At 46.1% G+C, this 25,283-nt stretch overlaps 1 protein-coding gene across 4 annotated transcripts in view; it reads right to left on the reverse strand.

Annotated features, from left to right (window-relative positions):
• Positions 1-25,283, reverse strand: part of LOC119433790 (glucosidase 2 subunit beta) — a 45,394-nt gene that overhangs the window by 17,612 nt on the left and 2,499 nt on the right. Inside the window, exons 1-5 of one of the 4 annotated variants that reach the window (XM_049659382.1) lie at positions 5,628-5,806; positions 5,125-5,241; positions 3,054-3,149; positions 2,757-2,814; positions 1,737-1,854 (exon numbers count right to left, since the gene is read on the reverse strand). In XM_049659382.1, the coding sequence (XP_049515339.1) occupies positions 1,737-1,854; positions 2,757-2,814; positions 3,054-3,149; positions 5,125-5,241; positions 5,628-5,784 (546 nt within the window). In that variant the 5' untranslated portion in view covers positions 5,785-5,806. Of the gene's footprint in view, positions 1-1,736; positions 1,855-2,756; positions 2,815-3,053; positions 3,150-5,124; positions 5,242-5,627; positions 5,807-25,283 lie in introns of those variants that run through there. The other 3 variants (XM_037701050.2, XM_049659381.1, XM_049659383.1) reach the window with 3 other exon arrangements.

Consider the following 25,283-nt stretch of genomic DNA (forward strand, 5'->3'; position numbering starts at 1 on the left):
CAAGCCCACTCACTCTGTCACTCTGGTGACTACAATGACCAGACTAGTAGGTGAATTTAATGTTGCCATGGTAGCACAGTTGCACCCTGTCATAACAATGTTGCATCCAACACATAAATATCTTACTCATATCCGATATTTATTGTAGAGTATATTTGTTACATGCTGATACTGACACGAGATCTTATATTTAAACCGTTTTATCTCTGTTCAACTGCAGTTAGTTTGCTTTTAGAATTCAAATAAATGCTATTTAGGTGCATTCAATTTACTGACCGCCACATTTCTGGATTCAGAGAAATCAAGTTTACTATTGCAAAAAAAAAAAAGTTGTTCAGCAGGTATATTACCATTTATACATGTGCTCATGTATAGAAATGAACAGTAGGTGGTGTTCACCTAAAAAAATTATTGCAAAACAATGTCAGTGAGCTTCCAGATATATTTTAGCTCGTTCAACGAACACGAAACTCTACTATGTGCCTGTCGTGCGAGATTTGTTTCATTGCTGTCAATTTCATGGTGCACCAGGTAAAATCACATTTAAGTTCAATCTCATTCACAGGCTTCTCAACTGACCTAACAGTCCGTTCTCAATGGAATTACAACATTCCTCAATTAAATAGTGTGAATAAGCCTTTCTTTGGTGAAACAGACTTCATGCAAACTCAATATCTCACATTGTTTAAAAATTGAAAACATAACACACCAATGCATTTCATTGCAAGTTTAGAGACTAAAGCAACCACACTTGGCACAATGTAATGAAACCTCACAACCCTGGCTACAGTAGCCGCACCAGGACTTATAGCTGATACATTCTTGCAAGGCTGAAAGGCGGCTCAAGGGCATAATCGCATTCCAAGTTGGTCCTAATCATCGAATGGTACATTACGAACGTGGAAAAACTTTTTTTTTTAACCCAGGCAGTTGCTGAAAGCAGCAAGCAGCTCCAAGTAGGTGGAGAAAGTAACCGTCTCCTCATGTTCCTTTAATGGTAAAAACTGCTTTTCCTTGCCTAAACAAAAGGATCAAGATGTAAAATAGTGTCATGGGCTGCCATGTCGGTGCTGCATCCCGGATTTGTATGGTATTTAGTGGTATTCGAAATGAACTTGACAGGCACTTTTCATCCCCTGTGATGACACAACGGTATTCATCAGATAAATGCCAATTTTCTAAAATGCTGACAACACGAACATGAGCAAACTACTTCCACACACTTCTGCAGGCATACGACTTCATACCTGGGATAAATTTTTTATGCAATCTTTCCAAGTTTACTTTAAAAAAGATTAAAGATAACGTGTAATGTTGTCATGTCGTAACAGTAAAGAACAGAACTGCCAAAAATGTTACTTAATGATTCAACTCCTTTAGTGGGTATAATTGTGCCCAGTAAAGCCAACCAAAAATAAAGCACAATGATAGCATTGAGCACAGGTCAAACATGTAGGCTACTGATACACGACACATAGTTGATTCCAACGTAAGAGCTGGCGCTCGCGGAAGTTCCAGAATGTACACCACCATTTGCTTCACGCACGCAGTCTGATTAGACAAACATTCTTTTGCTATAGAATCGGAGACAACATTCAAGAAGTATGCTATACAGGAAGGCACATCTTGCACCGAGAATAATAACTTGAACAGCGGCTAGTCAGTGAAAAACCAAAAATGTACAGACGCCAGTACAAGGCATGGAGGAGGATATATAACTGGACATCACAGCCCACCTTGCAGTTGAGTCGGTGCTGCTTGCCCTCGTTGGCCATCTCCTGCTGCAACTGCAGACCACGTGAGAGAAGCTCACGCATCTTTGCTTCTTCCTCTCGTGCCTGCCGCCCGAGCTCGCTGCAACAAGTCAGAGCTTCAGTCCCACCTCTGATGCCAACCATGGCTTGCCACGCGACACAATCCAAGTTACCACAGTTTCTAAAACATGAGCCTCCAAATATGTAATATAGTAGTAGCAGGCTGTGCTGACAGCCCAGTGGCATCACCAGGTGAACGTTAATCATGTTGTCTCCTAACCATGACAATGTCAAAGATAAAAGAAATCCATTTTTCTGATTTCTTCCTCTTGTGCGAAAATTATGGACTACGTTTTGAAAACATGACAATTATGTAGTGCATTTTGAGCGACATACTATGTTAGAATAAGTTACCTTTCTACAAAAGTGGAAAGAGCTGCACATTCTTATGTGTGACAAGATGAAATGGCATTTCCTGCATGCACTATATGCGACACATTACAGACAAATCATAGGCAATGTGTTGCACATCTCGTCAACGGGGGTTGACAGTTTGCAGCATACACCTTGCAGTTATAGTTTTCTTCACGAGAGTCACTTTATGCGGAGAATGCTGAGAAACAAATTCAAGATACACTTGGCATTGCTATACAGTGGGATCTCTTTAGGGATGAACATGAAGTAACCTTAAAATCTGCATCAATGAAGTTTAGCTTCCCGGAACTGCACAGTTCATTAACAAGGGATGCAGCAGTGGAGGGATCTGGATTATTCTCGATCACCTGAGGTGCTTTCCCACACACCCAGAAACACTACAATTACATTTTTTCCATACCGCCCCCACTGGAATGTGACAAAGTGACTAGAACTGCACACCCTGGCTTTATGCTACATCAGATTTCAACTAAATCTGATGTAGCAATTTGATCATGCTTAGTCAAAACGCCAAATTAAGGAGCCTGTTGAGCTTTCTTATGCAAAATAAAGTGTACAGACACTCACAGGCAGTTGTTGACGCAGCCAGCAGAGGTCGCATATTCATCGCTGCCGTCGCAGCAATCTGTAGCAGAAGATAAAAAAAAAAAATTAGCAAAGTTCCACGTTGCGGCAGTTCTCGCCAGGTACTATGCTTGTGTAAGCACATGCAAACCATGGTCATGTGCAGAAAGATTAAGCCTTGGCTCAATGGATATCATAAGGTAGTGTTCTTATAACCATGGTCCATATCATCGAAGATATGTCTACAAGGTAGCTCAAGGGCATCTGCAAACAGTGCGGTGGATCATGAAAGAAACTCACCACAAATGCCATCGTTGACCCAGGAAGAAGGAATATCCTGGCCCTTGTGGCCCAAGTTGTCGCAGTGGAATTTGCCATTGACACAGGCCGATGTGCCTGCATGGCGGTTCTATAAGCAACACACCCCATGGAACAACAGATGCCTTTTCCCCCGTTTAGATGAACACAATAAGCCAACAAAAAGGGGAAAGGTTCTTTGCAGGACATTCCACCCAGCAAGCCTCTAACTTCTTTTGCACCGTGCACAAATTACAGCTGCTAGAGCAAGTAAACAACATGCCATTAGGTTTGGTCGATTCAACTGCGCCGCTGTGAACCAGTTCACGGTGGGGCACGTTAACTTGTGCAGGTCCATTTCAGCGTGGTAGAAACAATGCGACATTCGAAACAAATGCCGGGGCCAGACGCTATGTTTGTCTCGCTAATGTGTGCCGTCCTTGTATGTTTGAAATGTCCCAAACCACAAGCATGATCGGCTTCCGAGGCGCAAATACCACGCTAGCGTAAGCAAAGCAGACGCGCATAAGTGGGTTTGCAGTGGCGCTTACGCATTTGTGCCGAGTCTACTACTGCGCTGCTGCTTCGCACGTGTACAACTGCACCAAGTCCACACCTACAGTACGAAGGGTGCAGAAAAATTCGTGAACCAGCCCTGCACCTTTGAAATGAACGGCATGCTTCAGAGGGCACCATTGCTGCAGTGACGAATGAAATGGCAGGGTGCAGGACCTTGTGAAATGTCTCAGGTGGTGCAGGCACATCGAACAGACCTATTTAGTATGCTTTGGCAGCAGCTACTGGTCACCAAAGGGGGCAATAAGGACATCAAAGCTGGAACTCTAACTGGTCCCAGTTTTGATCCCCCCACTGCCCCTTCGGTGGTCTGAAGATCATGCATCGCCTGCTTTATTATAATCTCAGGTGCTTTCCCGAGGCCTGTGCTCGCTGGTATTTTCATTTCTGTATGCTAAACGATTTTATAGGACCAATTCAAACAGTGAATGTAAATTTCTTCCTGCTGAAAGATGCGAGAAAGAAAGAAGACGTGCACTCTTCTCAGCGACTGGCGGCTGCCAGATGGAGGGTCCTGCAAAAAACCTTTTCTGACACAAAGCCAGGCACATTTCATCGTCCTTTGTGCTTCATTCACAGAAAGGGACCGATGGCAGGCAATAAGCACAAACATGACTTATAGTACATACATAGACAAAGGGACCGCAAGAATGACGAAATTCAAGCGCTCGTCTTTCTTCATTCGTGCTGTTCCGTTGTCTATGTATGCACTGCAAGTCATGTTTGGAATGGAATACTAACTAGCCCGTACCCAGACTGCTCCAGAATAAGTGCAAACATGACAAATCAAAATGAAAAACGTGAGCAGTGCGTTCTTATAATATTCACTTCAATAATGCACACATGGGTTATTGAAATGTTGCATCGGTGGCATGCTCACAATTTAATGTTATCTACGCACGCGCACAAATAAAAGAAAACAGCTAGCAGTGCTAGAGGTATTAGCACGACGCACTTGACGGAAAGCATCTTATATCCTTCACAAAGCATCTACAACAGGCATGCTACAAGTATGATTCGAACCATACATTCCACGGGTGATTGCAAAATCTGTATCGGGTCCTTCATCCATGTTCACTAGCGAACCTATGTTTAAGGCGCAAGAGAGGCTGATAAATGCTAAAGCAGACATGCGTGTCTCTAAACTGACTGAAACCTTTAATCTTAGATAAGCAATTAATGCACAAGCGTGCAGGCGCGCCTGGTTGACGTATCCAAACATGTGGCCCTACAAACACGCAAAACTACCAGGATTTAAGAAGGGCGCAGATAAAACAAAAATATGTAAATATTTACGACGGATACCGAAAAGCGAGGTCCTTTCGTGGACGAAGTTTTCGAGCGCAATACAGTAGCTTTAATGGCAACGTTTACAATAGCAGTCGGGTGGGACGGGAGCTTTTTCTACGACTCGCCCAGTACAAACAAAGCACGGCGGATTTTCAATTTAATGACCACCTTGAGCGTGCTCATAATTTACGAAGAAAAAGCTTCTCACCTGGTTCGTCGGAGCCGTCATCACAGTCACAATAGTCGTCGTTCACCATAAAAAACTCGACGTCCCTCTTGCCGTCGAAGCACGTGAAATTTCTTGTGCGGTCGTATAAAGACGCATCTGCAAAGCGCACGGAGAGAGAGGCGTCAGCAAACAGTGCATTTACCGGTCCTTCACGACGGGGCGATAATAAATTGTGCGACGTTATCAACCGCAGACATGACGAGAAGGGGGCAGCGAGCATGAGCCGAAAGGCGAAGCCGGCACTTGATTTTTCAGGCGGTCGAACGAGGTTTTACCCCTTCTAACTCACAGGTGCTTCAGTTTTAGCTCATTCCTGCGAAATGCGATTGGTAAAATGTGTGTGTGCGTCGTTTTACAGGGGAGTTACACATGCCGGTCGGATCACAGCTGAGCGGCGGTGGAGGAGAGGCTGGTGGGTTGCGCACAAAAAAAGACCGTCGCGTCGCTAAAGAGATGAAAACAAACGTGACAAGGATACTTACGTTTAAGTGCGACACCGCGAGGCCTGGAAACTCTAATACTATCGTCCGCTAGACACCGCGCTGAGACGAGTAGCAGCGCTAAAATTACGTGGGAAACCATCTCGCGGGAGGTACAACACGGCATCGCTCTGTCTCTGCCACGCATGGTCGCCGCCATCGTTGTGCCGGAAATGACGAACCAGAGGAGCGACTCAGCATTCCACTCGTTTGTCTGCCAGCGAGCGCATTAAAAAATGAATATTATTTGTAAGGTAAGCGTAATAAGTAGGTATAATTTTTTTAGTTTCAAACTAAGAGTAATGCTCTACCTCTCTCTCTCTTCTCTCTTTTTTTTTTTTTTCAACCGGATACCGAAACAGGTAAAGAGACCGCAGCACTCTCTTCTGGCGGCTTCCGGCGCTACAAGTGCAATGGCGATAGGGGCGCGCACTTTCGAAAGTGTGTTTTGTCTGCTCTGGCGTTGTTAGCATTAAATCGTAAGTTGGTTAGGTATTTGGTTGCGTTACCGTGTGACCGTAGTGGTACTGAGCGTCGAAATGCTATTGTACTATTGCTTTGACGCCATGAAGTGACAAAAAAGTGAGTAACTGCCGGATATTTTCGCGAGTCTGAGGTGCACCGTGTACGTTAAAGGGCGAAGCGGCTGCTTTGTTTCTTGTTTGTGTTATTTTTCGTCCCTGGATGTGTCGAATGTTTGAAAAAGGGATGTAGCCGTCACCATCGTATGGTGATTAAGTTTTCTTTATTTATTACTGCGCTAAGCAGTTGTGAGCTAGATATCGGGGTGCCCATGCAACAACACAGCTCGATCCTTGACGTCTCAGAAACGTAAAATAAGCTCACTATTTTAAGTTGGTTCGAACCAAGAGCCCCACGGCTTTGATGACAGTGTGCTACTAGTCTACCACTACTCCACAACCGCATTTTGAAGGTAATGTCTTCCTTGGCGAGTTACGCCCACTTTTCCTCATCGAGTATGTGCGTTTCTGGCCTCTCTCGCAGGTCGATCCCGGTGGTAGTGCAGTGTAAAGCAGCGGGGGCACCGATTCAACCTAAGAGAGATAGGAGCCCGTCTGCATACATGACGTGATTCGGCTGCGGCAAAACGGTTTTTGTCGCTACATTGCTTCGGTGCTAATCGAATTAGCGTCGACATTCTCCGCGACATGGCTTCTGCCGGAATTTCCTCGGTTCTTTTTTCATGTCATTGTCAGGACAATGACATGAGTATGCCCATTTCAAAGGACCAAGCCATAGTCGTTAACTCGTTATCGTCATTAAGTCGAGGTGGCGTGCCGGGTCTCTGGAGGAACGTTGTACACTCGGCGACAATCTAAACACTCAGCGTGATATTCTATTAACACATTTGTGCTTCTGCCAGCCCCCGGAAAGTAAAGCTAGTTTCGGTTTCAAGGAACATGCGCGCTCCTAGTGGTTGCCGGACATACGAAGTTATTTCTCTTTTTGTGAATATTAAATCGGGCGAAGCGCGGGAAGTGGTCGCCATCGTGCGTCGGTCGAGCTTGCCTCCGCTCAAGCCCCTTGCCACTCGCTCAGCGATATCACAAGTCATATCGCGCTTGGTCGCCTGCTTCGGTTGTCGTCTAAAGTGTGAAGATGGGAAAGATAAGACAGAGAAGCTTGATCAGGCGTGCAACGAACGGAAGACGCTGGAAGCCAGGTCGACCAAGCATTAGACGAAGATGACTAAATCGGGGCATCACATGTGTTGCGCGGCTTTGTGGTGTTCAAACACCGGAAATTCTGATTCTGCGAAGTTTTTCAGGTTTCCTAATGACCACGGGTAAGCACAAGTATTTTACTCTATTTTCCGAGCAGGTATTCGTTTTGCATGAGTAAACCAGTTCTGTGCAAGCCTGAGTGAACTGATATAAGAGCAGTGTCACTCGACTTATTCGTCATGACGGCAGCCCATCTGTTGCCGGTGAAATACTGGTAATGAAGGGCTTGAGTGCGTGTTTTTGGGCTATACATTTTGTTCACTCTTTGTCGACATTCACAGCCAAGGTCAAAAAACAAAAGCGTTCAACCTTTACGTGTGATGAGCTTTAGCTGGCCGAGAAATCGGCTAGTTTTAGTTGTTCCACTTCACAACACACGAACAAAATTAACGATTGATGGTGCCAGGAAGTTTTCTTTATGCTATCCCCCACTATATCTGTGGAATAGTTGAAGAGTAGCCCTAAACGTAACCGCAAGTTAGGACTTTCAAAGCGACTACTTTCGTGAAATGACGAAATGCATTATATTAACCGTGAATATTGGTAATTAACAACGGTTCGCTATATAAATATTTTTCATTATAATTGCTTGGCACTGGTGCGTACGACCGATGTCCCAGTGGTTTAGAAATTGAATAGCAGCTTGCAAGGTAAACCTGGTGGGAAGGAAGCGCTTCCTAATACACGACACACTTCAGCGGGTTCTGCTCCGCGATTTGGCCAATGTCGCCGCACGGCCAGCGGACCTGCAAGAGAGCACGAACATACGGTGGCTAGAAGGGGAGGTGGGAGCAACGCAGCACGGCCGCCTAAAGTCCCTATTACGGCCGCCTGGATCGGCGCGCGCGCCTATCCAGGCGGCCGTAGGCGGCCGTGAACGCAGCCGTCGGAGAACGCGGTACTTGGAGGATAAATAAGATGAATTGGCACGTAACGAATATGAGGTGAAAAATTGTTTTAAAGAATGGTAATATACGAAAGCAGAAGGACGTCTGAGACCAGCAGATAATATAGTCTGTAGCAGGCCCAGTGCAGCACATCTTACGCTGACTTAAGCTGACAGCTCACAAGGACGCCGTAACCAGATATTTCTTAATTTCAGCGCGAAACTCCATGCACCTAGGCGCAAGAAATTTAATAATAATAGTAACATAGGGTTAAAAAGAGACGATTAACTATGCCTATGCTATAAGAGCAGCCGCTACTGAACATTTAAGCTGACCGCACAAAAGGGACAATCTTATGCTGGCGAAGCAAGGGAACGTGACGTCACGTCAGTACTTGGGCGTGACGTATACTCTACAACGATCAAAGGGCGTCAACACGGCGACCGCTTAAAGTGCCCCTCACCAGGCCACGTCGCAAATGTTGGTGATATCATAGAGAAAGGAATTCAACAAGAGGGGACACTCCCATAGGGCCCAGCGGCCGAATTGACTGCAGCGTGCCAAGCGGTCGGTGTCGATCAGTTACATCACTTCCGGTTTCGGTTTTGGGCGCGCGTATTTTGAACGCAAGCTAGCACGCCGGCTGCGCCCCCCCCCCCCCCTCTTCCTTTTTTTTTTTTTTTTTTTCGTCTTCGTGCAGAATCGGTTTATTATTTAGTAAAAATGATTGCGAACGATCCCGTAAAGTCCCATCGAATCTGTGCCACGTGCAATTTCACAAAGTAGACGCAAGACCTTTTGTGCAATGAGGAAATATTTATTTTGCTCTATATAAAAGCTCCTTCCGCGCTTTTTGTGCGTTCATCCAACGTTGTGACACCAGCAGGTAAGGCAGTAGTTCCTGTAGGAAGCTCCACCGGACGGTACCAGCTGAAAAAAAAAAGTAAATTACAAGCATGTTACATTTGCAAGCACGTAACAGCATGTTACAAGCATGAGTCATTTTGGTATTTAGACTTAGGAACACTGCGAGGCGAAACGTGCGAAAGCGGTGAATGGGCGGCATTACAAACAAAAGCAATTCGCTTTTACATACATGGCGTAGAATATACCCGACTCATCCCAAACATATATGAAAACATCTGATTTCCAAGCGTTCCCCAATTTCCGGGCATTATTTCCTGCACTTAGGCAGCACAAATACACGAGCCACTTCGCGTTTCCAAAACTTGGCCTCGGGCGACGCGACGGTACGCGACATACACAGAGACGGACGCAACAGGCACTCAAGACAAATGCGTGGGTGCAATGCCTTTTTTCAGTCCTTTAGAAGACGTAATTTTCGAATTACAAGTTTCTGATATGTTCGTCGTTCGCGTGTTCTGCCGGCGCCAGCAGCACACCCCATGTTATCACTCTTGGCAATCGCCCATCGCGTTTTCAACAGGCGTGAGTACCGAAAGAAGGTATATGTTGTTGCGGAGCCACAAAAAACGTCACAGACTTGTCCCTCTAAGATTCATTGCACGCCAAACTAACTTTATCACCACGGCCGAGCTGCTTATCGCTAACTGCGTCACAGCGCGCTGTGCGGCCAGCGTGCCTCAAAAGTACCCCAGAAAGTAACGAAATTACTTTTCAGTAATGTCTGGCGTCAGAGAAAGCGGCACAACCTTCTAGCAAGATGCACTAGACTACACACCACGGCTGAGTTCTCGCTAACTGCGACACGGCGCCCTGGGCGGCCAGTGTGGCTCAAAGACCGAAATAAGTTACAATAGTCCCCTAGGAAGCGTCGGAAACATGTCTCCGCACGATTCATTTACTCAAATTAACTGCGCCAGGATGACCGAGCTGTTTTTCGCTAACTGCGTCTTAAGTCTCGGTCCCGTGCCGTAAGTCTAATTGCGTCGTAGACTGTGATACAAGATTTCTCACCTTGCCGTTGTCCAATAGTGCAGTGGTGTCTTGTCCCAGTGCAGAAGGAACGCAAGAATACGCCGAGAGCCCAATAAACCAGGTTACATGTAAAAAAGAAAAAAAGAATGAGACAGACGGCTCGCCGCGCGCGAGCGCTCAAACGCGCGCGCAGCCATCCTCGCTGGCTTCGGGGGAGTGTCTGGCGGATGACGCATGTATCTGGCGCGTCATTGACCTGTGGCTAGGTAAGGCAAGGAAAATAAGTCGCAAAGCTTAAGTTCATTTATACGCAAAACGTTTTAGTTTTCGCGGCAAAGAATTAAAAAAATTAATGAATGCCTGTTAACTTAAGTTCACTTTCTTTTTTTTCGATGCTCGCGGCAGCTAACGTTCGGTGTCAAAAGTATAGCGTGACGTATGGTGACGTGTTTCCTGTTGCCAGTTTTTGCCGAGTGTCCCCTCTTGTTGAATTTCTTTCTCTATGGTGATATGCTGGAAGTTGTTACGTGTCCCCTAGGGAGCGCGCTATCGCAAGGATTTTTCAAATTGGTTCATTAATAGCTGAGATAGAAATGTTTCAGTGCCGGTCAACCCATAGAGAAAGAAATTCAACAAGAGGGGACACTCGGCAAAAACTGGCAACAGGAAACACGTCACCATACGTCACGCTATACTTTTGACACCGAACGTTAGCTGCCGCGAGCATCGAAAAAAAAAGAAAGTGAACTTAAGTTAACAGGCATTGATTTATTTTTTTTAAATTCTTTGCCGCGAAAACTAAAAAGTTTTGCGTATAAATGAACTTAAGCTTTGCGACTTATTTTCCTTGCCTTACCTAGCCACAGGTCAATGACGCGCCAGATACATGCGTCCTCCGCCAGACACTCCCCCGAAGCCAGCGAGGATGGCTGCGCGCGCGTTTGAGCGCTCGCGCGCGGTGACCCGTCTGTCTCATTCTTTTTTTTCTTTTTTAAATGTAACCTGGTTTATTGGGCTCTCGGCGTATTCTTGCGTTCCTTCTGCACTGGGACAAGACACCACTGCACTATTGGACTACGGCAAGGTGAGAAATCTTGTTTCACAGTCTACGACGCAATTAGGCTTACGGCACGGGACCGAGACTTAAGACGCAGTTAGCGAAAAACAGCTCGGCCATCCTGGCGCAGTTAATTTGAGTAAATGAATCGTGCTGAGACATGTTTCCGACGCTTCCTAGGGGACTATTGTAACTTATTTCGGTTTTTGAGCCACACTGGCCGCACAGGGCGCCGTGTCGCAGTTAGCGAGAACTCAGCCGTGGTGTTAGTCTAGTGCATCTTGCTAGAAGTTTGTGCCGCTCTCTCTGTCGCCAGACATTACTGAAAAGTAATTTCGTTACTTTCTGGGGTGCTTTTGAGGCACGCTGGCCGCACAGCGCGCTGTGACGCAGTTAGCGATAAGCAGCTCGGCCGTGGTGATAAAGTTAGTTTGGAGTGTAATGAATCTTAGAGGGACAAGTCTGTGACGTTTTTTGTGGCTCCGCAACAACATATACCTTCTTTCGGTACCCACGCCCGTTGAAAACGCGATGGGCGATTGCCAAGAGTGATAACATGGGGTGTGCTGCTGGCGCCGGCAGAACGCGCGAACGACGAACATATCAGAAACTTGTAATTCGAAAATTACGTCTTCTAAAGGACTGAAAAAAGGCATTGCACCCACGCATTTGTCTTGAGTGCCTGTTGCGTCCGTCTCTGTGTATGTCGCGTACCGTCGCGTCGCCCGAGGCCAAGTTTTGGAAACGCGAAGTCGCTCGTGTATTTGTGCTGCCTAAGTGCAGGAAATAATGCCCGAAAATTGGGGAACGCTTGGAAATCAGACGGTTTCATATATGTTTGGGATGAGTCGGGTATTTTCTACGCCATGTATGTAAAAACGAATTGCTTTTGTTTGTAATGCCGCCCATTCACCGCTTTCGGACGTTTCGCCTCGCAGTATTCCTATGTCGAAATACCAAAATGACTCATGCTTGTAACATGCTGTTACGTGCTTGCAAATGTAACATGCTTGTAGTTTACCTTTTTTTCAGCTGGTACCGTCCGGTGGAGCTTCATACAGGAACTACTGCCTTACCTGCTGGTGTCACAACGTTGGATGAACGCACAAAAAGCGCGGAACGAGCTTTTATATAGAGCGAAATAAATATTTCCTCATTGCACAAAAGGTCTTGCGTCTACTTTGTGAAATTGCACGTGGCACAGATTCGACGGGACTTTACAAGATCGTTCGCAATCATTTTTACTAAATAATAAACCGATTCTGCACGAAGACCAAAAAAAATAAAAAGGAAGGGGGGGGGGGGGGGGAGGGGGCAGCGCAGCCGGCGTGCTAGCTTGCGTTCAAAATACGCGCGCCCCAAACCGAAACCGGAAGTGATGTAAGTGATCGACACCGACTGCTTGGCACGCTGCAGTCAATTCGGCCGCAGGGCCCTATGGGAGTGTCCCCTCTTGTTGAATTCCTTTCTCTATGGTCAACCCATGATTCCAGGAGGCGAGCGTCCACCGCCAACATAGACACTCTCTCCACTTGCCCCCGTCTAGCCTCCGCAAGCGAAATTCCTTCCCTGCGTTCTCGCATACCGGAGCTGGAGAATCACGTGACGCATACGTCACGAGTCACGCCGCCTTTCCCTTTTTTCTTATCGCTCTTTACTGCGCGGTACACAGGCTTCCGCTGGTAAACTGGCGGTCTTGCGCGCCAGCTGTTGGTCTCGTTTCGCGCAGCGCACAATTTTAGGGGCGAAGCTCCTTAAGGCGGCACCCGTTCGTCCCTCGTCGTAGTAGTAGTGTGTAACCAGTCTGAGAAAAATGAGAAAAAAAAATTCCGAAGTTTTGTCCGTAGCGCGGAATCGAACCAGGGACCCCTCGCTTCCGAGCGCGCGGCGTTAGCCCACTACGCCACGAAGCTTTTTTTTTTTTTTTTTTTCTTTATTGCCGGAACTTTCACTTTGTGGACACCAATTTCAACAGTTCTTGCCAAAAAAACAAAATACATAATCATACATATACACATACTTTCACAGTTGCATGCATCCATGTTGTGCGGTCAGCCACATTTTGGCTGCCATGTCATGTCAGGTTTAAAATTCTTTTAAAGTTGCGAGGGGCTCAATCCTCGTCAGCCAATCCGGGGGGCATTCCTGATCTTTAATTACATCGATGAGCTTGGAAACATCCTCCCGGAAAAGTTGTCGCGCAGGCCTTCGGTCAGGCTCACAATAAAAACCTGCCATTCGAGCCCGCCATAAACAGTGGAGGCCCATTAGCATAATGAGATCCAAAGGCAGTCCGTCCTCATTTTCTACAGTTAAAAATCTAATACCAAATGAATTTAAGGGCAATTCTTTCTGTAGTGTTCTTTGAAGAACGTCCCAAAAATAAACCCCTTCCCAACAATGCAAAAAAACGTGATCGATTGTTTCCAGTTGTTTACATATAAGGCAGTTTGCTCCCCAAGGTAAATAAAAACCCTTTTCTTGTAAAAAGGCCCGTACTGGCAAAGTCCCGGTATGTAATTTAAAGAAAAAGGATTTTGTACCTGGCTGCACCTGCATATTTTTAACACGCTTTAAAACGTCATGTCCCTGTCCTCCACTGTTTATGGCTCTATACATGGGAACCGGTATGATCATGTCAAGTGTATCCCTGTATAATTTCTTCCGTGACACCGAAAAAAGGTACTCATTAGAAAAACGTACGGATAGAAAACGGACACTGTCAACTACTTCCCTTAGGTACCCTCGAAGAGAACCAGGCATACTTGAATTGCTTACCACATAAGCCGGCAGATGCTTGCTCAGTCGCAACTGACACATGGTGCGCAGAAAGGGGTCGCGCACGTCTCGAAAGAATGTAAACCTGTTCACTAGCTGTTTAACGAAAAGATGGGACAGGCCTAGGCCCCCGTCTTTGACTCGCTTAAACAAGTTCATTCGGCTACATCTCTCCCATTCTGATGCCCAAATGAACACAGCAAAAACTCTGTGGATTTTTTGCACATTTCTACGAGAACAGTATAAAACTTGCATGACGTACCATATCTTGCTTATTAAAAACAAGTTGCATACAGTGGCTTTCGCAAACATTGACAGATGAGTGCCTTTCCAATTAGTTGTTTTTTCCTTGATTCGCTTAGCTTCTTCAAGCCAGTAGTCCTCATTACGACGGTAATGTTCGAGTGGTACGCCCAAGTATTTAGCTGGCGATTTAATCCATCTAATGTTGGCGAATGTTTCCGGTGTTGACTGCCATTCACCATGCCAAAAACCCAGACACTTACTCCAATTTGCTGTGATCCCTGTTGTGTTTCCAAAATGTTTAACAATGGTGGTTACTTCTGTAATGCTTTCTTTCGACGTACAGCACACTGCTACATCATCTGCATATGCTAAGAGTTTCACTTCGGCTTCCATAAGTTTGAAGCCCCTTATGCTACTGTTCTGAATGATTGCCAAACAGAAGCTTTCTAGATAAATGGCAAACAAAAGCGGGCTCAGTGGACATCCCTGGCGAACGGAACGCTCTATTTTAATGGGGGCCCCCAGTGTCTTATTAATAATCAGCCGTGTTGAGCAGTTCCGGTACGCCTGAGCTACCCCATCAGTGATGATTGATCCTACATTCACATGTTCAAGAACTAACAACAAAATATCATGCGGGACAAAATCAAAAGCCTTTTCTAAATCTATCTGCATAATGGCAACAACATACTGATAATCGTCACAACATTCCAGAATGCTTCTCATCGTGTGTATATTTGTGGCGATAGTGCGTCCCTTTATACCACAAGTCTGGTGTGGTCCAACAAGATCCTTAATGACCGACTGTAGTCGACCTGCAAGAACTTTCATTAAAACTTTGTAATCCGTGTTGGTTAACGAAATGGGCCTGTATGATGTGACCAGTCTCAGCATTGCTTTTTGGTCTGTCTTAGGAATAAGGACGGTGTGTGCTTCCGAGAATGATGGTGGTAATGCGTTGTTCGCAAATGCCACGTCAAACACCGCTTTCAACAAAGGCACCAACTCGTTCTTGAACATTTTATAAAAAGCTGCACTAAGGCCATCCGGACCTGGCGACTTATTAGGACTCAGGTTATCTATAGCGTTTTCAATTTCCGCAAGGGTAATGGGTGCTTCTAGAAGCGACTTCGTTTCAGCTGATAGTTGAGGCATACGTGACAGATAGTTTTCCTTGTACCCTTTGATATCCACCGGCTTGTAGGCAAAGAGCCGCTGGTAATATCGGTTAAAAGCACATGTGATGCTCTCTCGGTCACTCAGTTCTTGGTCATTCTCTTCAATAACGTCTATTTCGTTGCGGCGTGCATGCGTCTTCTCGATACTTAGCGCGCGTTTCGTGGGCGTTTCACCCACGGCCCATGCTTCTGCTCTGGCTCGAACGAGCGCGCCGCGATAGCGGTGCTCCTCGAATTGCTCTAGCTGTTGTTTTTTTATCTTGATTAGCATTGAAAGCAACATTGCAGAAAATAATTGCGCTGGAAAACAAACAGCCTGGTCTGTTTAAAACTACGCCACGAATCACTCATAGGCACAAGCACCACGATGGCAATAAATACCCAACATTAACGAAAGGCCGCGTTTCTAGCGCGTTTCTAACGCGTTTGTGCTAGCGCGTTACGGCCCGTGTAAGAAGCTGGTGTAAGACGCTGTGGCCTCTCCGCCTTACCTTCAACGCGTTTCGAACGCGCTGCCCAAAGCGGTGGCAAGTCAAGTTCAAGTCGAGGAACGTTTATGAATACGGGGGGTATACTCTCTCAGCAGTCATGTGATGGCGTCGGCAAACGCGGTGCACGTTCCGGCATGTGTAAATGGCTGCGTAAGACGCTGTGGCCGCTCCCCCTTACTAGAGAGTACTGCACGTTTTTAACGCGTTTGTGCTAGCCTCCCCTTAAGCGGGAGATCCGATGATTCCCTCCGGAGCTTCGCCCACTCATCATCATTCACCCCGTGGATATGCTGTGATTTTTTTTCGCCCTGTGCACGGGAACACCTGACCAGCGGTATAAGCAGTAAAAGTCAGTGCTACATGAACACCGAGGCAGACGCAAGCCGATCAGAGAGCATGATCGCGCGCTGGAACACGATAGAAAATGATGCATAGTTTCGCTCTCTGCGCGCGCGACATGGGAACAAGCAGACGACACGGAAGTACACCCGTGAGCAAAAGTATACGGACCAGGGGTTGCGCGATAAAGCCCATTTTTCCTCTGCCTGTGAACTCAACTTGAAATTGAGGACTGCAGTCCAAACTTGACATTGGGAACCTTTCAGCGTACTCGTCAATTTCAGTTTATGCTTGTTAATTACGAAGAAATTCAGTTTTTTCGGCAACCCTGTGGTCCGTATACTTTTGCTCATGGGTGTACATCTCTCTTGCTATACGGTCACGCGGACATTCAGTTTGTAGGTTTTATTATTGCTCTAAACTTTTAATCGTCTTTTGAGTCAACAGAACAAACAAATAACTGATGTTGCCTTGAATAATTTTCGAAGTCGCGTGTCACTGTGAGCGACGTCACAGCACTGCGTATGTAGGCGTACTTGCGCGATATACGTAGACTCTCCGGCTGGGAGCTCGGCGCCCGCGAGGAGCAGGGCAAACGGCGTTTGGTTTGAAATTTCAGCTCTTTTCGCGGCGCGTAGCGATGTAATAGTTAGCAGACACGATCGTTAGCGCGCATTGTGTGCACTGCGTTTGTCAGCTCAAAGTGGCCACACCTGGTGAGGGGCCCTTTAATCGTTCAGTACGCGGAGAATACGAATAGAAACAGGCAAACATCTATGCGGCCATCGTAAGTAATTAAAGACAGACGAGTAGCTGCCTTTGTAAAAGGCTCGCGAAGACAAATTACAGGGAATACATTACAGTTGACATACATTCAAAAGAACAGTGCGGGAGAGGGGGACTCGTACTTGGCTGTGCCCCGGAAAAATGTCGCTCGCGTCTGATGGATGAAAACAGCCGAGTTCGCAATGAATGCTAACGATATGCGGGGCCATGTGTTTCTTTTCCTAAAAAAAGAAATGAAATGTAAAATTTTAATTAAAAAAATTAAATTATGGGGTTTTACGTGCCAAAACCAGTTCTGATTATGAGGCACGCCGTAGTGGGGGACTCCGGAAATTTGGACCACCTGGGGTTCTTTAACGTGCACCTAAATCTAAGTACACGGGTGTTTTCGCATTTCGCCCCCATCGAAATGCGGCCGCCGTGGCCGGGATTCGATCCCGCGACCTCGTGCTCAGCAGCCCAACACCATAGCCACTGAGCAACCACGGCGGGTAAATGTAAAATTTTAAGGAACAATAAGACAAAAAATAAAGAACACCCTGCTCAAGGAATGGGAGATTAATGCACGAGTTCGATCATGGAACTTACCAAAACGGAGTCTTATGCCCTCCCCGATGCATTGAAATATGGTCTACCCTGGGTACCCAGCTCCACTCCCACACCCTGATCTCCCTCGCGTCCACGTTAGGCTTAGCAGCTGAACAGCAGCGCCACCTCTGCCGTTTCCCTTTATTCAGACAATAATTTCTGGACATACCGGACAAGAAATGACCTAGGGGACATGTATGCTCTCTCTAGCTAACTTTGTGCAGTGTGGCAAAATATACGTGCGGTGTTGGTCAACTTATAGAAACAGCAAAAGGTTGCGCATATCTCATAAAAGAAAAGTGGGGCTATTGCCCATTGCTTGTCGACAATCCTTCCGTGATACTTGCACACAGCTGACCTTACGGGCAAGGGAATTAGTGGTGGGCGACGCACTTATCGTTATTTTATGCTTGGCTGACGCAGTCGCGTAGGTTTCGCTATACTGCACGCATTTGGCGAGAGAAAGTATAGGAGAGCGAGTCGCTTTTAGACGTCGGCCCACTGGGAGCAAATCTGTAGAGTTGCGGCTGTTCTCTTAACTGCGCGCTGTCGGAGGGCGAGAAGCTTTGTTTTGCGGCTCCTTGACGTTCCATTAGAGGAGCGGCGTCCCTGAGGGAAACGGGTGATATATTGGGCGACTCTCTGAGTGGGCAAAAGCGTTCGACGGTATAGGGAGAAAAGAACCTTATCAGCCAGAAATGCGGTTGGAAAGGCGCTGCTGCCGGGTTTGAACGCTCAGGCTTATAGACACAAACTCGCCGCATGATATGGCTGAACTTGTTTCAACCGCAACTTAAGAAAAGTTCTTTTGTCGCCCAAACAGTTGGAGAATGAGTGATTGTTCCGTATCTAATTTGTAATGCTGGGAGGAGAAACGCTTGAAATGTTACGGGGGAAACGGGAACTAAAACACGTAGTGTCTTGTGCACGCTACTCTGAGTAGAAGTTTGTGTCCTTCATTGATGAAATGAAAACCGTGTTTGAAGTGAGGCACATACAAATATCTTCGTATTTTGATGTAGGGGAAAAAGCTGATCAATCGGGTAATTCAAAACAGTCTGTTTGTGGAAAGCCGAGGTATTTTATTGTGAGAAATTCTCAATGAAGAAATGGCGATCACAGTATATCGGGGTGGCTCAGTCAGCTAAGGCGTTGCGCTGCTGAGCACGAGGTCGCGGGATCGAATCCCGGCCGCGGCGGCCGCATTTCGATGGAGGCGAAATGCAAAAACGCCCGTGTGCTTGCGTTGTAGTGCACGTTAAAGAACCCCAGGTGGTCAAAATTAATCTGGAGCCCTCCACTACGGCGTGCCTCATAATCAGAACTGGTTTTGGCACGTAAAATAAAACCCCAGAAAGAAAGATCACAGTATCGAAAAAAAAAAAAAATGTCAACTCTTACAGAGAGTGAGTCGAACCACTTGTGGTTGAATTTCTTTTTTCTAACACAAATTAAGCGGCTCTCGTTCGAAATGTCTCCCTGGTGGTAGTGCACTAACCGGTGAACCCCGTAAGTCTACCACAGACAGTGCTGCAACCGACATCGTCTTTATCACTGGTGGATTCAGAAGGCGGGGGTGGGGGAGAGGCTTGCGGGATAGTATTTTCTGGAATCATGCGTCTGCACACTCTTGTCTGCTTTAAAAGCTATTACCAGTTACTATTTAGATGATTTTAGCATAGCTTTGGAGTCACAAACTCGACGTCTTGGTTTTGAGAAACGTTATTGCAATTTATGTAATTTGCTGAAGAAAAATTGTTTCTTGGGACTTAACCAACAAGCGTGCTCCAAAAACTTTATTTCTTTCGTATACAACGCGTTTCGTGCCGATTGATATGACGGCTGCCTAAAGGGGAGCATTGCTGTGCACCACGTGTATTTAAAGGAGTACTGGAATTACATTTAGTACTTTTCATATTTTTTTGTTTTGCATTATATGTATGACCTTGAATTCGAACCACTACAAAAATGCTGGCAATTAGCCCCAGAGCGCTCTCAATACTGTGCCACAAATGCTCTACCCTCGCTCCGACTCGCTCTGTCTGCAATGCACGCTGTAAACTGATTTGCACCCGTAAGAGTGTTTCCTGTCCTTAACTCCCACCCTTACACCTTTTACGGGTGTAAAGGTGCGAGTTATAGGCAGGGTCACAGCGCAGCGCAGGCTTACATTGCGCGGCCCGCTGCGGTAACATGGCACATCCCCGAGCGAGCCGGACAGAGTGCCACGACGTCGCGACCATAGAGTTTCTCACTATAACACCTAGAGGGTAAACTGGCGCCACCGTCTATGCGAGTTTCTTAAAGGCCTTCCGTGCCCTCATGCGAATGACGGGATATGTGTCTGCGAGGCTTGTGTTGGCTGGTGTTGTACGAGGCTTCGTCTAAAACGTGGATATGGCTACACAAATAACGCGTTCTTAAAATAAAATCTACATAAAAGGCTTTCGTTCACCCATATTACATCTCTCAATAAAGTTTACTCACCTACAATGCAGCATCAAACGAAGAAAAGCAAGAACAGACGACAAGTTGTTCCAAAGCGAGCAAGAATCTTGTCGTCTGCACTCCAACTTCAGCGACCAGCTGATACTTTTTACGTTTCATAGAATTGTGCATCCAATAGTATGTCCTCAAAATTAAACAAAACATGTTTTTGTGTAATAATAAAGCTAAAGCTGTTTTTACGTCCTGTTTTAGCAGGAAATGAATCATTGTGACAGACGGAACGGTGCTAGCCAGGCGCGTCTTCAAGGCGTTCTGGCTCTCCAAGAACGATGCCAATCCGAATCCACAATATACCGGCATTCCCTTGCATACCACAGCGCAGCAGCGCCACATTTCCCTCTAGGTTTTATAGTGTGAAACTCTATGGTCGCGACATCCGCCTCCCACGTGACCATATGTTCTGCTTCATGACGTCACGGTACGTGGACACCTCTTGGAAATCGAAACCGAAAGCGGCTCGTGTGAAAGGTGTTGAAGTAAATTATTCAGGGGCGCTTTGATGCTTGCTAGTATTTCTGCTGCAGAGTTTCGAGGGCCCGGGATCGACCTATATTTAGCGCAAAACAATGAGAAATCGCAAACTGCATAGCACAAAGGTGTAAATCATAATTTATTATTATTAGAATGGCTGGTGACGTGTAAAACTCATTCACAGTGCCTCGATATTTTCGCGCGAATTATGTACATTACTTTTTTTTCTGAATGCTGATACCGAGGTGTTCCAATAATTGAGCAAAGCATCTCTTCTATTGTACGCACCTCATGCCCTCTTGAAATCTGCATCGCGACAGTTTGCAATTGTGTGTATTTCTTGTGTATTGTTCTTGCGAGTATATACGCCAGCACTAAGACACCTGAGGTTGTTCCTCGTCACTTCAATAAACACCAATAATTTATTACAGTTATCGTTTGATGTGAAAACACACCTACACCATGGACAGAGAAGGAAATAAAGGAGGGATCAGGCCGGCAAATGCCACTGGGAGGGGCACAACGCCTGCCTACTGTTATGGGAAGAAGGGGATATAAACAGAAGCTTAAGCTATAGGGAGAAGACTAAAGTAAAGCAACGGCAAAGAATGACTCGGCACAGTGACGAAGATTCCCTTATCCTCCGTATTCTGGATTTTCTAAACGTGGTGACTTTCGCTACATAAAAGGGGCGCAAGCTTGAACCAGCCAAAACACAAGGGGTTAAAACGTTCTTACAGGAATCGCTATACTTACAGCCAGTGTACAAAAAAGGAAAAAAAAAAGAAAAAAAAGGAAAAAAAGGAAAGTATAGAAAGCGGGTTCACTTGCGAAAGTGGGCCGACCGAAGGCCAGTTAGGCCTAGGAAAGAACGCGCGAAAAACGAAGCAAGGCTTGCACGGATAGTAAACAGACGCAGCCAACAACCATATATGTACCAGCGTTCAAGTCGACTGGAATAAAGCCGTATCCATGAATTTATTTGCATTTAATCACTCCCGTTGCTTTACAGGACCAATGAAGAGAAACGAATATTAAAATATACATTGTTTAAAAACTCTTCTCGCTCATTTCGCGGTAATAGACGGATAATTAGAAAAGAAAGTGGATGGTCATGTTTAGTATTATATTACATGACACTATGTATTAATATAATTATGTTATTGAATTTCCCGCCAAAACCACGGTACTGGTATGTCAGTGTGACAGCCCTGTGCGACTTGTGCAATTGTGAAAAGGTAATCAAATACGTATGCTGTTTTTTTTTCCATTTTTTTTTTTTTGGTAGGGGGGGGGGGGGGCGGGATCGTTGCAAAGGACAAGCGCAACATTTTTCGGACAGTGTTAAAAGAACTAGATCGTAGGTCATTTACGAGATAAAGATTCTTTCTCTCTTCATCCCCCCCCTCCTTCCCCCCTTGAGTAGGGTAGCAAACCACACGCGCCTTTGGGTGGTCTCCCGACCTTTCCCACCTCTCCTCCTCCTAACACCTCCTCGTAATTGGGCCGTTTTGCCTCAGCAAGAGTTCTTGGAACTTACCAAAGGCAGTCTCGAGTTCTTCTTCATCACAATATAGTGCATATTTGCCGACAGAAAGTCAGCTAGGCCTGAAGAGACGCTGTCGGGATTCTGACGTCACGACGAGCCAGTGCGGGAACTTCAAGGTGGCATCGTCACTCGTCTTTCTTCTTTTTTTGCGTTTTGTCTAGCTTACCGAGCCTCAAGTGGCGGCAATATTGAATTTCTCGGTAATGTGTGGAAGCGTAATTTACAAACGCAGCTCAACCTCCACTTTTCGCTTTAGTGTCCCTCTAAAAGACCCGTTCGGGACTTGCACCGCAATGCGTCCGAAAAAAAGGGGGAAAAAAATCGGAAAGCATATTGTCAGCAGTGTTAGCAGAAAAGTTCATGAAATTATGAAATCAACAGCGTAGTGTGCCCGAGAATACAGCAGAAGAGAGATAAATAGAGAAAGAAAAGATCGTACACATAGTGTTTAAAGCTCAAGATACTTATTCTACTGGGTCCTGAACATAGTCCCGGGACGAAATCGCTTTTCAAGTCGGTTCTCACTGCCGACCGGTACCTTACGAACTTTTAGAAACCCGCTTTTTGTCTAACGCACGCCACATGCAGTTGGATGCCCTAGAGGGATCTTGCGTCCGACACATACTATTTTTGAATTTCTATAAATTCTGTGCTGCACACGATTCTTGCCCGTGACAGGATGGCCCTTCGCAAGTAGGTATGGTGAAGGTGTTCAAAGACACTTTTTAGATATATTAATTTGATCCTGAAATTAGTTTCGATATGCAGGACTTATCATCATCGACATTGTCGAGAAGTCATGACAGATCGAGCGCAAAATTTGCTGACGTCGTGGAGCAATAAAGCTATAGGTACGACGGCGTTAGTCGTAAATAAGTAAACGTAACTGCGACACGCATTTCTTCTGGCTGCTCTCTTGTGTGGCGGCTTCAGCGATCGCAGGAATCTAGCGAGCCAGTGTATATCATGATGTCAGGACGCATTCATCTTCGTGAGAACCGAAAGCAAGACTGGTACTGAGAAATAATTATTACAGCAAAATATTTAGCGCGGTCGGACCCTTGCCAGTATTTTTGCAAATGTTTAGAGGGCTTGGAATTTTCTTCAAATCGAAGCAATCTTTATTCAACGCCTTATATGTTAAACAAAGATGTCAAATAAGGATGAAGAATATAAATAAATAATCAGAATAAAGACTAACATTCTAGATGTTGAATAAAGATTAGTTTGGTTTGTTTTCAACGCAGAAAAATGACTGAGTCGAGAATATAATTTCAGCGCTACTTTAAGTGTGATATGTCATCAGAATTTTGGGATTTGTTTTTGTTGATTTATTTATATGCGATAAAATCGCATTCACTCGTGAGTACACGGGAAAGGTACGGTGGGCTTACATTTAAGTAAGTGCGGTATTTTCATACAATCTGCTGCCTTTGCTGGTGCTGGAAAGAAGGGGGGGAAACAATGGAGCGACGTGTGAATAGAGACATGTTACAAGCGCTCACCTCGCTCCGTGCGTTGCTTTATTTCCTCGGTTCTCTAATAGCGCACGCACGCACACGTACGCACACGCACTGACAGGCACGGGCGAGTGCACCTGCATTTAGTGACTGCAAAACCGGTTAGAGCGAAATTAAGGTTCCTTTTCAAAGGCCGCGAGGGAGCAGGACCACACAGCTGGCTCTTTTGTCTCCGCTGCTGGCGACAAGCGCCAGCGTGCAGGTCGGTATCGCGCGCCCCCTGCTAGTTAGCGAAAGGCTCGAACGGGGTGCAGCAATCGCCACTGGGCTTTGTCGCAAGCATGCCCCGGCCTGCCTTTACACCTTGTCGAGTAACACGAACAACATACTATATATATATACGTGCGCGCTACAATGGCTAAACGTCCTCGGGGCGCTCAAAAGGCGGCCGTTGGGTGAAGCCCGGATTATAGCATACGGTGGTGACATACGGTCCCAATTTTCCTCTTGTTCCAACGCGTTTTCGAATAGCCGCGTATTAGAAATAACTCATGTTATGAACGAACTGGGAAACGTTCGCTTGTTGTATTTTTATTACATAGTTTAGAAGGCAGTACGTTGCAGAATAGTTGGTGTCATTCTTCAAGGGCGCTCTATTTTGTTCACATATCGCTGTAAGCGAATAACCTTTGTTATTCTATTACAGCGATAGTTTTTGAACCAATAAGACACGCGCATGCACAATGTACACAAAAAACCCGCGCCACATAGTCACTCACTCACTCACCTCACTCACTCATCCTCACTCACTCACTCACTCACTCACTCACTCACTCACTCACTCACTCACTCACTCACTCACTCACTCACTCACTCACTCACTCACTCACTCACTCACTCACTCACTCACCTCGCCAACTCACTCACGCACTCACTGGCCAACTCACTCACTCACTCACTCACTCGCCAACTCACTCACTCACTCACTCACTCACTCACTCACGCCTCGCCAACTCACTCACTCACTCACTCACTCGCCAACTCACTCGCCCACGTGCCCACGTCGTGACAAACGTGTCGGCAATGATCGTTCGGTGCCGGCTCATGTACTGGCAGCTCGAGTAAGCAGGCGCATGTTGCTCGCGATACTTGAAGTAGCTGCTTTTCAGTGCTTGCATTTGGGAGCTCACGCGCAAAACCTGCTGGCAAAATGCGCAACGCGTCTGCATGGAACTTCCGTATGCGGAAAACAGTATAAACAGTTTTGATGGCTTCAATAATGCCCAATGCACAGTGTACTCGTACGAAATGCAGTGTACGCAGTCGCAGATGAGCTTTAAAAAAAAAAAACCCTAATGGCGAAGAATAGCGCGAAAGACAAGGGAGGAGAAAGGAACGCAACACAACAGGTGTACCGCCTAGGCTGGTGAGCTCTGGGCCTCGGCTAGTTTGGCTGAAGTCTGTTATCGTCCATTGTTCATCGCGATGCTCTTCGTCCTAAAATGCCGACTGGCCCAGCACACAGTTTTAAAAAAGAAAAAAAATAGTTTCAAGCAAATTCGATGAACGGACGCGGGGTTGTACAAATAAATGATACATTTCGATATTAGTCCCAATTATGCCCTACGGACAATATACGAAACGCGGTTCTTGTAGTGCGCGTCAGTTCGGTGAATT

This window comes from Dermacentor silvarum, chromosome 11, assembly GCF_013339745.2.
Source record: "Dermacentor silvarum isolate Dsil-2018 chromosome 11, BIME_Dsil_1.4, whole genome shotgun sequence".
NCBI lineage: Eukaryota > Metazoa > Arthropoda > Arachnida > Ixodida > Ixodidae > Dermacentor > Dermacentor silvarum.